General features: G+C 41.5%; 1 protein-coding gene across 3 annotated transcripts in view; it reads right to left on the reverse strand.

Annotated features, from left to right (window-relative positions):
• MYOF (myoferlin) overlaps window positions 1–14826 on the reverse strand; it is a 119403-nt gene that overhangs the window by 31090 nt on the left and 73487 nt on the right. For all 3 annotated transcript variants that reach the window (XM_014522619.2, XM_014522618.2, XM_025210878.1), the window contains 7 exons: window positions 12520–12631; window positions 10141–10218; window positions 3748–3929; window positions 3508–3666; window positions 3290–3388; window positions 2659–2820; window positions 1205–1370 (listed from right to left, as the gene is read on the reverse strand). In XM_014522619.2, the coding sequence (XP_014378105.1) occupies window positions 1205–1370; window positions 2659–2820; window positions 3290–3388; window positions 3508–3666; window positions 3748–3929; window positions 10141–10218; window positions 12520–12631 (958 nt within the window). The remainder of the gene's footprint in view (window positions 1–1204; window positions 1371–2658; window positions 2821–3289; window positions 3389–3507; window positions 3667–3747; window positions 3930–10140; window positions 10219–12519; window positions 12632–14826) is intronic.

A 14826-nucleotide genomic window follows, 5' to 3' on the forward strand; every position in this document is an offset into this window, starting at 1 on the left:
AAACTTAAGTACCACCTGTGAACTCTTCTGTCTACTGAAATTGAAATGTTATAAGGAGACAAAAATGTCTTTGCCATAATTTGATGCTTTCAATATTTGCCATGTTTTGAAAATTGGTACTAAGGATATTTTAAGTCATTTTAAAAAAAAATAGCTATAATTAGCTGTGTTATACACACAATTTTCTCTCATGCAGACATGCACATCAAATGCTATGGAATTTCAAAGAAAAAGCAGTCAATCCAAAAACAAAACACATTTTTCAAAACCAGAAATGATATACAGGCACCTAACTTCCTTTGAAAGTTAATGGGAGTTAAAGGCCTGCCTATTTATGCTTTTGAAAAAGCTCCTTCATAATGCACTACCATGGGAACATGGTGTCCAACATGCACAACACAATGGTACAGTTCAGTCAGCCATTCTGTTACAGGAACTGTAACGGAGCACATTACAAGTGTGACCCTCAAGCTGATCTGAAAGAATACTCACATGGTTAAAACATAGGATTAGGTCCAGGTTTCCCTGCCAGTTCCTCCTTTAAAAACTACTGTGCTATTTCCATCCATTCTCTGACACACGGATGCACATAAAACAGAATAAATAGCTAGTTTTATAAGTAAACAATGGTCTTCAAATTAAATTTACCCAGAAAATGCAAAGTAATTGCTGCATCATCTCTGTAATAACTGAGTCTTTGCTTTCATTCTTTCAGTTTTCTCCTTGAATATTGATTCTCAACAGGAGTACTTCCAACAAAAGTCACATAATGACAGTTATAGATTCATAGATTGGTAGGGGCTGGAAGGGACCTCACAAGATTATCAAGTCCAGCTCCCCTGCACTAGGCAGAAAAGACAACTGGGGTCTGGTGAGTATATATATATATACAGAACATGGTGGGAACATTGTTTATACTTAATTTTATCTATACACACACACACACACACACACACCATATATATATTATAGGAAAAATGTCAGAAGTATCAATTACTCCAGTTCTTCCAATACTGTCTACACTGTCTCTCTTCTCTGAAACTGTGTAGTTTAATGCAACATAGCTTAATATTGTGGATATGCTTTTCCACGCAGATCACACCTCTATGACTTAATATACAACATTAGATGGCTACAAATCAACACAATATGTACAGTAAAGATCTTTTATAAGAAAAGAGAATTATTTTTATTTTCTATCTACCTTTTTGTTGTGGTGCAATATCTGCTATAGTAGCATAAGGATCACAGCGAAAGTTTTCCAGTTGATCAATAGTACACTGCCCAACAACAGGTTTTCGTCCAAATGCCCTGTGATCAATCACTTTAATAACTAGTGATGGAGTGTACAGCTCCTCCTTGGGCAAAAGCTAGGAGTGGAAAGGTAAATTGTTTGTTTAAAACCTACATGCATAAGAAGAATAAAGGGTATTTACTATCAGAAAGACTACAGGGCTGGGCCACAACTTCGATAATATAATGCCAAACTCTAATGATCTATGAATATGTGATGTATGAAATAGATAATTCCAATAAATGATCACAGGAATAATCTTGTAAAATACATTTATAGGCTCAAAGTCAAATTCCTGAGTTTCTCATTATATTAATGGGTGCTATATGAATTCTTACATAGGTCTACAGATAAATAAATAGTTTCTCAAAAAAGTCATATTGCATAGTAACATATGGGAATACAGTACCTCCTCAGTATTTGTGAGGACTTGTTTACTAGGGGTGCCCAAAGTGGGCCCTATTCAATTTGGATTCAAATCAGGGACAGTGATTCAATTAGTTGATTCAAATCACTGTCACTGATTCGATGTGGCCGAATCTCAAGATTCAATGCTGATTTGGAGAATTAGCGATTTGGACATAGACACAGCTTTAAATGCTTTTTCTACATACCTCAAGGTACCAGCGCGGCTCATGAACACTGTAATGCTGGGGCGGATGGAGCATCCCACAGGAGTGTGGGGGAGCCCTCCACGTGCTCAGTGGCGAACCCAGAAGTGGAACTGAAGTACTTCTGGTCCACTTCCAGGTCTGCCAGGGAGTGCCCAGGGCCTCCCCTCCGCACCCCTCCCAGCTTGGTGATTGGCCACGGGGGGACCCAGGAGGCACCAGGCACTGAGCCAGGAGGATGAGGGGGGGCCCCCCTGTATGCTCCCCATTGGACCCAGAAGCGGACTGGAAGTGCTTCTGGTCCACTTTCGGGCCTGCTGCCAAGCACACTGGGGAGCCCCCTGTGCTCCTGTGGGACACTCCATCCAACCCAACATCACAGCATTCATGAGCTGCCTGGTGCCTAGAGGTATGTAGAAAAAACATTTAAAGCTGTGTCTATGTCCGAATCTCCAAATCGATTCAGAGAGTTCCAATTTGATTTGGAGAGATTAAAGGGTCCTCTGATTTGATATGGATTCGGAGATTCGGCCACTGAATTGGGCTGACTCTTTGCTGAATCGAATCAGGAACTGAAGCTTCGCACAGCCCTAATGTTTACAGTATCATTATAAGAACTTTCAGACTTACCTCATCAGAGCACCATATATAATTTATTATATTGATTTTTCTCATAATCTAAAAATAAAAACTCTAAAGCCTAGGACATTTACAACTACTAAAGATCTCTGCTGCGTAATATTAGCACCATACCACTTTCATAAAGAGAACAGAGCCTGGAAAATTCGGTGTCTTTTTGAGGTTTTTGATCACCACAGATTCCACCATTTCACCCCCGCACTCCACAATGAGGCTTGGAGAAGTAACAGGAGCCACTTGGTAGTTTTTCATGTTTCGTAATCCCCAGGCAAGAATCTGTACATAAAATCCAAATACAGGCAGCATTAGAAGAAAACACTGTACTAAATGTGATACTCAAAAAGTAAAAGGAAGGGAGAAATCTTTCCCGGGCCAAATATTTTAAGTCTTGTTTTACCAAAAAATGTCAGTGGCATAATGAGGGAGGGTGGGGGACAACAGGGGAAACTGCCCTGGGTGCTAACTTGGGGGAAGGGGAGCAAAAAAGTGGCTGATGCCAGCAGCCATGTGTTCATATTTACAACTGGGGCAGCAACCATAAGTCGCTGCTTCCAATTTGCCCCAAGCACCTGGCTGTATCCCTACCCTGCTTTAAAATGTTAATGAACTAATATGTGAACTGTTTCTCAGTATAATATATTTCATTATTTAATTTTAATCACAAAATATATATGAAGACATTTAGTTCCTATCATGTTAGATTCCTATATTCATTTTGAATGCATTTAAGGAGGATAAACAGTACCTCAACAGCAGTTAGCTGAACCACAGGCCTGATTCCTTGAGGGACCATGTAGAGCTTTGGTGCTCTTTGTGATGGAAGAATTGGAAGGTTGGAGCCATCCTATTAAGAAAAGCAAATACACATATGTTTCTTTTCTTTTTTGTAAATATGATGCACCATATACACTGAATTTACAAAACTCTTAAGTTTATTTTGGATGTATATTTTTTTAAATTTACCTTAGCCCTCAGAATAAGTTCAGCAGCAAAAAGGATGTCCCCAGCAGCCTTGCCATTATTTATCACAGGATACCAGAGAAGCTTAGGGGTGATATCCACTTCTGGGTTTAATTTTACCACTGGGGAGCAAACACTTCTTCCTAGAAATTCATCTTTACCCTGGATGAATTAATCAATATCATTAATCTGCTATCATCAAATAAACAACCACAGGGGATTAAGAAAGAAACTTTTTCTTACCACTTGGTCATTGTCAAAGAGTTCAATAAGCACATCAGGTGGGTTTTGTGCTACTGTCTGTGGATCTCCATAGATTTCAATTTCATTAAATATAAGAGTTTGATCCCATGTAGGATTTAGAGTTGAATGGATAATCTCTGTTGTCTTGCTTCGATGGAGGAAACTAACATGAGCATATGGATCTGAAAGACCACAAAAAGATTTAGAACATATACTTTATAAATGGAAAACAAGGCCAGATCCTCAGCCAGTATAAATTGTCCAAATGCAGATTTTGCCCACATTATTTTGCTTCTCATTCCTTTCCAGCTGAATTCTTTATACCACTTCATGTAACAAACATGAGAGTAATAAGAGGCAGTGAACGACCCAGTTACAAAGTATACCATCCCACTTTATTGATCAGAAAAAGTTTGTCCTGCTAGTATTGAAAGTAGTGTGTATAACTAAAATATACTGTATTTACTTGAATCTAAGACAAGGTCACCCCTCCCCCTCCTCCCGCCAAATCAGCATGGTCCCGCAATCTCTGGCCCCTCATCTTAGATTTGTGTAGAAAAGCAGCTGTTGCAGCCCTGAACCTGGGTTGAAGCCAGAGCCGTAGCAGCCTCCTACCTACCCTGCATGCTTGCCCTCTGCAGTTTCTGTTCCCCACTCTACCCCTTCCTCCCACTTACTGTCAGGCTCAGTTTAGCTCCAGTTCAGTCTGGATTACCTCCTGGGCACAGAGTACAGAGAAACTGCATCCCTTGCCTGGTCAGTCAGCAGCACCACAGATGCTGCTGTATGGCCTGCCAGGGCTGTGCTTCAATGTGCTGTGCTCCAGGAGGAAGAGAGCCCAACAGCATCTGACAGTAAGGGGAGGGGGAAGGAAAGAGGCAGAGACTGCAGAAAGCAGGAGGGGAAGGGGCAGAGACTATAGGGAGTGAGGGGAAGGGGTAGATGCTGGGTGTGGGGGGTTCCAGGGGCAGTAGGGCAAGAAGGCTGCAGGGGAAAGAAGTGGGGGTGGGCAGAGAACAAGGGGGGCACCTGACACCCCCCCCCCCCCCCCCCCCCCCCCTCTCTTCCGCTGTACGTCGGTCCCGCTGCCCCCCCCCCCCCCAGCCACAGCTTTCTCTGCTGTAGCAATGGGAGAGGGATGAATTTAAGACAACCCTACAATAATTAGATTTTACACCTCAAAAATTATAATGAAAAATTCCATATATAGAATCTAATTATTGGGGGTATTCTTAAATTCAGGGTTGACTTATTTTCAAATAAGTATGGTAATTTATAGATGCCACAGTATAAGCATGTAAAAGACCTAGGTTGATAACTTTCCCAACCATTATACTGACTATGAAAACCAGGTCATCTGGACTGGAAGGGTTATTTAACAGTATCTACATCTGAAATTTGAAAATAAATCTGAACCCTCAGTTATTCCTTTTTAAGACTTGAAAAATTAACTTCACTTTCACATGCCTCCCCACTACCTATTCTAACTGGGATCATAAGTATAGTGCCTAAATACCATCACCAAAAATATTTTTGGAAAAATTATGGCTGAACTATGAACAAAGAATAATTAGAAGTGTCTGGTGTTACTGATATCCTATCTAGTACACCAAAAGACACTTGTCTGAGCTGACTTTGAGAGAAAAAAACCCAGAGATTATTCTCGTCACAGTCTATACTTGCCCATTCCTACTTGTCAAAACTCAGCTCTGTATTCTCCTGGATGGAAGCCCAGCTCAGCTTTTCTTGAAAAATGTCTCCTCAGTCTAGATATGCTGCATGATGCTGCAGAACATGAATGCTTCCCACCCCCCCTTCCTCAATATACAAGTCACTCAAGTCATCAAGTCAATGCAGGGTCTGCATAGGTGGTCCAAAGATAGATTTTAGGTCACATCTGAATTGGTAACTATTTTGTTATTAAGTGTCAAGATTTGAAATAACTTGGGAAGTGAAAGAATCCATTCCTTTTAAGTTTCATGGACCACCCAACTGCCCTTCATAGTCTTCACAGTCATAACCAAAAAAATGTTTAGCATAGAACTGATGTGACCTTTTCCACATACCAAATACAGTTAGGTTACTGAAGAGTTTACTTTTTGCAAGTCTTGAATAATGTAATACTAGTATAATGCAGGGGTCAGCAACACCCGGCATGTGTACCAAGCATGGCACGCGAGGCTTTTTTGTTCAGCACACAACCAGCAGTCCAGGCTGTAGGCAGCTGCGAGGCTGGCAGCAGCTACCTAGAGCCTGGGCCAGCTATAGCCAGGAGGCTGAAAACAGCTGCTTCAGGCTCTGGAGCCCTGACATCACCTCCATACTGCTGGCAGGTGTACACACGACTCAGAGTGGATGGTGGGAATAGGGCCTGAGACAGGGCAACCCTCCCCCACTGTCCAATCTGAGGTGCGTATGCAGTCGCTGCCAGCATGGAGCTGATGCCAGGACTCTGGAGCCCAGTGCAGCTGTTTGCAGCCTGCTCGCTGCCTGCTGCAGCTGCCCGGAGCCCAGTTTGGCTACAAACAGCTGGGCCGGGCTCTGGAGCCCCATCATTGTCTCTGTGCCAGCAGCGACTGCACACGTGTCTCAGAGCGGACAGCAGGGGAGAGGCTAGGGCTGCACTGCCTCAGGCCCCTCCCCCACTGTTCACTCTGAGGCACGCGTGCAGCCACCTATATGGAGCTGATGCTGGGGGTCCAGAGCAAGGGTGGCGCCAGCTGCTTCCCAGTGGTGGGGCTGGGCCAGGAGGCTCCACCCCCCCAGTGCTGCCACTGCCACCTGCCTGCCCCGCACGGCTGAGCCCACCCGACTTCCACCTGCTCCAACCCCAGCCCGGGCCTAGCACCCCCACTGGGATGAGGCTGTTGCTGCCCCTGCCAGGAGCACCGCACCTTTGCAGGCTTAGCTGTGTGGGGTGGGTGGATGGCGTGGTGCTGGGAGGGGTGGCTAGAGAAGGGCTAACATGAATTTTGGAGCCTTCCCAGAGCCCCCCCTAATGCCGCTCCTTTAGCTGGCTGATGGGCAGACTCTGGGCTGGGGACTCGGCAGGCTGTGCTTCAGCAAGCCCAGGGCATTGTCAGGTTGAACTTTGTCCGGTGGCCCAGCAGCCCGGCTCCATGCGTGCGCACATCTGGTTCTGTGTGTTTGTCTGCCTCTGTCTGGTTCTGTGTACACACATGTCTGGTTCTGTGTGTGTGTCTGGTTCTCGGTGTTTGTGCACATGTGGTTCTGTGTGTGTGTTGCATGTGTATGCGTCTGGTTCTCTGTGTGCATGTGTATTCGTCTGGTTCTCTCTCTTCTCTCCTTTTTTTCCTCTTTCTCTCTCTCTCCTCTTTTTCTCTTCCTTCTTTCTTCTCCCTCTCTCTCATTGCAACGTGCTTAACAAAAAGTAATATGCAACAACAAAGGTAGTATATAATGTTTGATTTATTGTCACTGGGTTTAGAATTCTTAGAAAACTTGGTATTTACTGTAAAAATATAAAATAAAGGAGGGCAACGTTTATGATTATTAACTATCTTAATATGCAGCATGTCCTGCCATGTACCCCCACCCTGGTTTTGTTTTTCTGGCATGCCGGCACTGTGGCACCTTACAAGGTAGACATTGTGGCTTTTTCGGCAGTCTGGCCATAAAATGTTGCCTACCCTGATATAATGATTCAAATATCTTATGAATCTGAAAATTAGTCTGAAATCTAAAATGTAATATTGGCCATACTAGCCTCCTTTTAAACCTACAAATATGTACTCTCTACCTAAGGTTTTCCGTGAAGCCTCTTTTAATAAACAATTTCATAGACTCATAAATAATACAAAAGATTGTCTAGTTCTGACTAGTTGCTGACCAATAAATTCTACCAGGCGTTTGCCTAGATCAAGCTTTGGTCTCAAACATGCTTATTTATGGCAGCCCCTTCCTTTTGTGAAACAGAGCTAAATAATTAAAGTGTTCTAGCCCTACTATTAGTCAGACCTTTAAATCACTGGATTCTCAGAAGAAGGTAGCTTATGATGGATATTAACGTTTCCTGTACAAATTGCATTTATCAAGTGCTAGAGGCTATTTTAAAGGTTATCATTAGGTCAGCTTCAACAGCCTCTAGCTAGGTATCTAATCAGAGTTGTCCATACTTTGTTTAACTCCTCCATAGTTATTTCTATAAGAAAGTGCAAGTTCAGGTGCTCCGGTTTGCATGTTTCTGCATGTGAGGTATCTGCCTTAGCTACCATACAGCCTCATTATAATAATGAACCACTCATCATAAAAATGTTCTTTAGAAAAGGGTGTTTGTTCTAATTTAATTAATCAGCTTCCTGCACCATAATGAAAAAATCAGTTTCTGCTGCTAGAATTGTTAAGAGCAGGGATTTATTATACACAAGGTTTGTTAAGTGAGGTGATACGGTATTTATACAGTAAGATGGAACCTGTAAAACCAGAAACTTGTTCAAGTTGGAAAATGTCCATGACCCTTGAATGGCTCATGGAGAATTACATATATTTAATTTGTATAAGCTTGAAACTAACATGGAAATGGTAAGTAAATTTGGAGCCCATTCGTAGAATCACCCTGTATATCATAAAAAGTAATTATGTATTGTATGCATGCATGCATGTGTGCATGGTGTGAGTACAGAGAAGACAGGCTGGGAAGCATGAGAGAGAAAGCATGAAGCAGAGGGGCTGGGAGCATTGAGAGAGGAAGACCAAGGAGTGGAGGGGCTGGGAAGCTCCCTCTATAAAAAGGAAAACTGGTGAAGCTAGAAATTTTTCCCAGTGCCACGCAATTCCATCTTAGAAAGATTTAATTGTGCGTATATGTGTGTGTATAAATCTAATTAGGAGAAAACAGTGTACTGAATATGATACTTAAAAGTAAAAGGAAGGGACAAATAAAGTCTTTTCAGTCATTGTATAATTATAACTACACTCTCTCACCCTCTCTCTCTTACCTACCTCCCTCCTCTTTCCAGTAATGGGCTGTGTTGTTTTTTGCAATTATTTGTAATTGTTGAACATCCAGATAAGGCTAAAATAATACCATATGCAATATACACAGACATTCATCTCAGAAAAAAACAGGAGAAAACAGTGCTATCTCTACATTAGGTATAGATTTGCATGTATTATAACAAATCAAGGGATGCACTAGACATATTCAGTTAATAATAAAAAGAAAAGAAAAGAAAAGAAAAGACAAAAATGACAAAACAATTGAAAACCCTAAACCAAAAAATAAAAAGGGGAGTCATCCACTGCATCTTCATCTTCAACCTAACTTACCTGTTAAAAGTCCAAAATCATGTTTATACAGTATTCCATTTCTATCTCTGCTCTTCCAGTTGAACAGTTTATTGCAAACATCAGAAACTAAAGACTTTGCAACCTGAGTGATTATTACATTGCTCATTTTGAAATATACCAAATAAGTTATATAGGTAGAAATATCTAAGACTTCATACAAATTAAAACAGTGTCTAAAAGCGAAACATCTGATCATCACACTCCTACTAACAAACTAACATTTGCAAATCTCAACAATAGTTCAAACAGCAATACTGCCTAGTGAGTGGTGACATCACCTGCATTCCTTCTGTATAGTTAAATAGTAATGAATACCTCAGTACAAATAATCAAAATTGATGTTTAATAACAGCATACATAGGATCTGTAATTCCTTTATAAGTCAAACTTAGTGCTAATATAACAGAAAACATTTGATATGAACAGGAAATTGTCACATGAAGCTGCCATTGCAGGCTGGTGAAAGAAGCATTAGAAACAGCCATAGCCATAAAGGATGTTAGCACCCAGAAGAGTTCTAGCCATGAAATAGCACAGCTTTTGCACTGCCACTCTGGGATCTCTGCCAGAAAGTATTTGGCTGAGGGTGGCTGTCCAGGGGGGGCTTGTGAATCTGTGCATTCCCCAAGTACACTGGCTGCCCCTCCTTATTGGCTAGTACTATGAATTAGGGGTGTGTGAAATGGGCTGTATTTGATTTGGATTCAGATTCATCCCAAATCGGGGGACAGTGATTTGATTTGTTGATTCGGATCACTGTCCCGATTCGATTCGGCTGAATCTGAAGATTCTATGCTGATTCAGAGAATCAGCGATTTGGCCATAGACACAGCTTTAAATGTTTTTTCTACATACCTTGACCGAATCAGCAACTGAAGCTTCACACAGCCCTACTATGCATTTAAGACTGTGTTGGCCAACTCTGGATCCCTCCAAAGCAGAATTTCAACCACAGGGTCCTAACAATAGGTAAATCAACCTATTCTATAGCTGAATCAAACTATACAAGCACTGTGTACTACACAAGCACTGGGGTTTTACACAATGGAAAAGATCTGCAGTATTAACAGTATTTTTCCATACCTGAAAAGCTGTCTTTGTCTAAAGCGATGAGATTTCTTGCCTGATACACATAGCAGCGAAGGTGGTAACTATACACTTCTAAATAAAATAAATGGAGAGAGAGTTCAAATGTACTAGCAAGAATGATACAGGTGTAATTTCTTTAATTAAGCTATTTTCTATTAATAAAAATGCTTTCAAACAGATTCTTAACCAAAACATAAACAACAGTAGCAACTGTTAACTTGTTGCTTTATTGCAAATGTATCAATACACAAGTATGAGCAGGATAATACCAGAATACAGAAGCTGCTGTAACAATACTGCAGGAAATAGTTCAAGATACCTAACATAAAATCACATGGGGGCTATTCAGCCTGTGTCACATGCCAGATTCTAGAGACATGTTTAATAAAGCCCTAACAAATTACTCTACTTAAAAGAGCAGGGTAATTTGATGTAATCTTTCATCAGTCTCTCTTTAATTGTATCAAATTATTGGTCAGGACCATTAGATCCTGATTCTTAAGACATTCGGTCTGGACCATTCTTTCTAATTATAAAAGCAGAAGTAGCATTGGAAACTACACAATTCACCTGAAGTTATTTCTGAATACATTTTTGATTATTTTTAATTTCTTATTGGGTAGTACAGTTTATTATATTATTTTAGGACAAAGTCTGATTCTAATGACTTTATTGCAAGTTTTGCCATTACTTCTAAAGGGAACAGGAGCTTTTTAAAACTTTCTTAAACTTTCTTAAACTTATTAGAATAATTTAAAATAACAAAAGTTTTCTAAAAAATAATTTCCTTAGCTCAACCTCTAAAGGCTGGTGGTCAATATACACAGAAGTGTGACTTCTGTTCTTTTGTTTTGCTTTTTATGTTAGCTGTTAAATCCTGCTTGAAGCCCAAAAGGCAATTAAACAATCTGCAGTCCAAAGCTATGGTTTCCTTCGCTGACAGCTTCTGAAGAGTAAGTTAGCGACAAGAGAGGTAATTTCTCATTTTCTACTCCTACTGGGTTACAGCGGAATTTAGCAAAGTGCTCTTAGATTTACTTGTCCATAATTAAAAGCAAGGCAGAGGAGAAGACTAGGGGACACAAGCAGACTGTAATAAGAGTTTGTGTACAAGCAGGAAGAGACAGGCTGGGAAAAAAGCAGGTTTGGGTTTCTATCTGTATTAATTTTAAATTAGGGTTTGAGGTTACAATTGAAGCTCAAAATACAGCCTTTTGTCTTCAGATTAAACAATGCCAAATTAGGTTGGATTCTCTTATTTGGCTGTCAATGAAACATGCATTTAGTCCCTTTTAACAGGATAAAACAGCATGTGATAGCAAAATATGTTACATCTCAGGCGGCTGATGGTACCTAAGCCAGATTTGGGGTGTAACCAACACTTTAGGTACTATATCCAAGATCTAAATCCTCAAAATGCCTGCTCTGCTACCTCTTAGCCCTAAGTTTTCAAGGTAAATGTTTCATAAGGGCCTAAAGAACTGTTTCTAGGCATTCCTAGCAGTGACTCAATCTTGACTGGGCTGAGCGACCAGTTCTCCCACCTTCTCTGGATGCATTTTAAACAGAAAAGTTTTGGTACTTAACTCCAGGAGACAGTTCAGGTCTCTGAATCCCAATTTGAGAGAAATGCTACTTCCAACCAAAAATGAAGCCTCCAAGTCCCTAAAAGGGGTGGGATTTAACACACCTTTCTTCAGTCTACATTAACTTTAGTTCTCAATTCAGTGAGGCTTTTCTGAATCCTAATTGCAGGGATATAGTTTTCCTCATGCAGTGTTTAGGGAGTCTAAGCAGCTCATTTCAGTGCTGTAAATTGTATTCAGTTGCTCCAAACACAAAAATAGGCATGTCACAGTCAGTATTGTTAGCCATTGTGTACTTAGCCTTTTAAAGTAGCCATACAATCATGAGCAACTAGAAATGACTCAGCCTTTATGGTGTAATCCCCCTTGTTGCTCTTGGTCCTGGAAACCTAAATACTTATATCAATTTTTGTGTTAGTAGAATTTGTGGTTCAATAGACAAGTATCCTAATCAGTATTATGCAATATTTGTCACATAGTTGCTGCTCTAGGTCCCAATAAGTGATTAGTCCACTATTATGTTAGGAGCTGGACAAACATATGATGGTTACATTATACAGACTCCCCCAAAAGATTTATATCATGGATAGTGATCATATACAAAAAGTGGATGAAACAAGCAAAATGCTGGGTATTGATGGAGGAGGATGATATAAAAGCAGGAACATGTTTTCATGTTGATTAGTTGTGTGTACAGCACGGCACATCACTCCACTACTGATTATCACCAGTCACTGATGCATCAGCATCAGAGAAGTGTCTAAGAAGAGAACTGTTAAAAACTTACTGTCAAAAGTGCAGGAAACAATCGGAGTGTTGGCCCCAAATACCCTGGTAGCACTGTCTTTGGCCTTGTCTGAGCTCTTTCCTTCTCCATCTTCAGTACTTGTGTCTGCTCCCTAAAATTATGAACAAAACCAAACTGACTGAATATTTACATAAGTATACCATACCTGACCTTTGCATAAGTGGATTTTTTTTTAATATACAGCGGGCTTTGCTCATTCATGCTCAGATGAGGGCAGGTGCAAATTACATATCCATGAACAAATGGGGCCTCCCATACCCCACAGGCAGTTCACTCTTAGGCAAAGACCTTTTTCATTTAGAAGCGTATAGAATCATAGAAAATGAGGGTGGGAGGGACCTTAGGAAGTCATCTAGTCCAACATCCTGTTCAAAGCAGGACCAGCCACAACTGGATAATTCCAGCCAGGGCTTTGTCAAACTGGGCCTTAAAAACCTCCAAAGGTAGAGATTCTACCATCTCTCTAGGTAACTTGTTCCAGTGCTTCCCCACCCTCCTAGTGAGAATGTTTTTTCTAATATCCAAACTGAACCTCCCTTGCTGCAACTTGAGACCATTCTCCTTGTTTTGTCATCTGTCATCACTTAGAACAGTCTAGCTCCATCCACTTTGGAACCACCCTGCAGGTAGTTAAGGCTGCTATCAAATCCCCTCTTGGCCTTTTCTTCTCCAAACTAAATAAACCAAGTCCCCTCAGCTTCTCCTCATAAGTCATGTATCCCAGGCCCCAAACCATTTTTGTCACCCCCTGCTGGACTCTCTCCAACTTGTCTACATCCTTTCCATAGTGGGGGCCCCAAAACCGGACACAGTACTCCAGACGCGGCCTCAGCAGTGCAGAATAGAGCAGAATAATTACTTCCCTTGATCTGCTGGCAATGCTCCCATTAATGCAGCTGTTAGCCTTCTTGGCAATAAGGACACACTGCTGACTCATATCCAGCTTATTGTCCAGTGTAACCCTCTTGTCCTTTTCTGTAGAGGTGCTGCTTAGCCAGTCAGTTCCCAGGCTGTAGCAGTACATTGGATTCTTCCGTCCTAAGTGCAGGACTTTGCACTTGTCCTTGTAGAACCTCAGATTTCTTTTGCCCCAATCCTCCAATTTGTCTAGGTCACTCTGAATCCTATCCCCACTCTCCAGTATATCTACTATACCCCCCAGCTTGGAGTCATTCACGAACTTGCTGAGGGTGCAATCCATCCCATCTTCCAAATCGTTAATGAAGATATTAAACAAAACTGGCCCCAGAACTGACCCTTGGGGCACTCCACTTGATAATGGTTGCCAGCTAGACATTGAGCCATTGATTACTACCCATTAAGCCTTACAAGCCAGCCAACTTTCTATCCACCTTACAGTGCATTCATCCAACCCATATTTCCTCAGCTTGCTTGCAAGAATGCTGTGGGAGGCGGTATCAAAAGCCTTGCTAAAGTCAAGGTATACTATGTCCACTGCTTTCTCCACATCCACAGAACCAGTTATCTCATCAAAGAACGCAATCAGGTTGGTCAGGCATGACTTGCGCTTGGTGTATCCATGCCGACAGTGCCCTCGGTGAATCCATCCAGTCACCTTCTTCTCTTCCAAGTGCTTAGAAAAGGATTATTTGAGGATCTGCTCCATGATTTTTCCAGGGACTGAGGTGAGACTAACTGATCTATAGTTCTCTGGATCCTCCTTCTTCCCTTTCTTAAAGATGGGCACTATATTTGCCCTTTTCCAATCATCCAGGACCACCCCCAATTGCCACTAGTTTTCAAAGATAATAGCCAGCAGCTCTGTGACCACATCACCGAACTCACTCAGTACCCTCAGATGCATTACATCTAGCCCCATGGACTTGTACACATCCAGCTTTTCTAAATAGTCCCTAGCCTGTTCTTTTACTAGTGAGGGCTTCTAAACTCTTCCCCAAATTGTGCTGCCCAGTGCAGTAGTGTGGGAGCTGACCTTGCCTGTGAAGACTGAGGTAAAAAAGGCATTGAGTATTTCAGCCTTTTTCACATCATCTGTTACTAAGTTGCTTCCCTCACTCAGTAAGGGACCCAAACTTTACCGGACCTTCCCCTTGTTGCTAACATACTTGTAGAAACCCTTCTTGTTACCCTTCATGTCCCTTGCTAGCTGCAACTCCAACTGTGCTTTGGCCTTCCTGACTTCATGCCTGCATGCCTGAGCAATATTCCTATACTCCTCCCAAGTTGTTTGTCCAAGCTACTACTTTTTGTTTTCCTTTTCGTGTTTAAGCTCATTGAAGAGTTCTCTGCTAAGCCAAGCTGGTC

Source organism: Alligator sinensis, unplaced genomic scaffold (assembly GCF_000455745.1).
Source record: "Alligator sinensis unplaced genomic scaffold, ASM45574v1 scaffold472_2, whole genome shotgun sequence".
Taxonomy (NCBI): domain Eukaryota; kingdom Metazoa; phylum Chordata; order Crocodylia; family Alligatoridae; genus Alligator; species Alligator sinensis.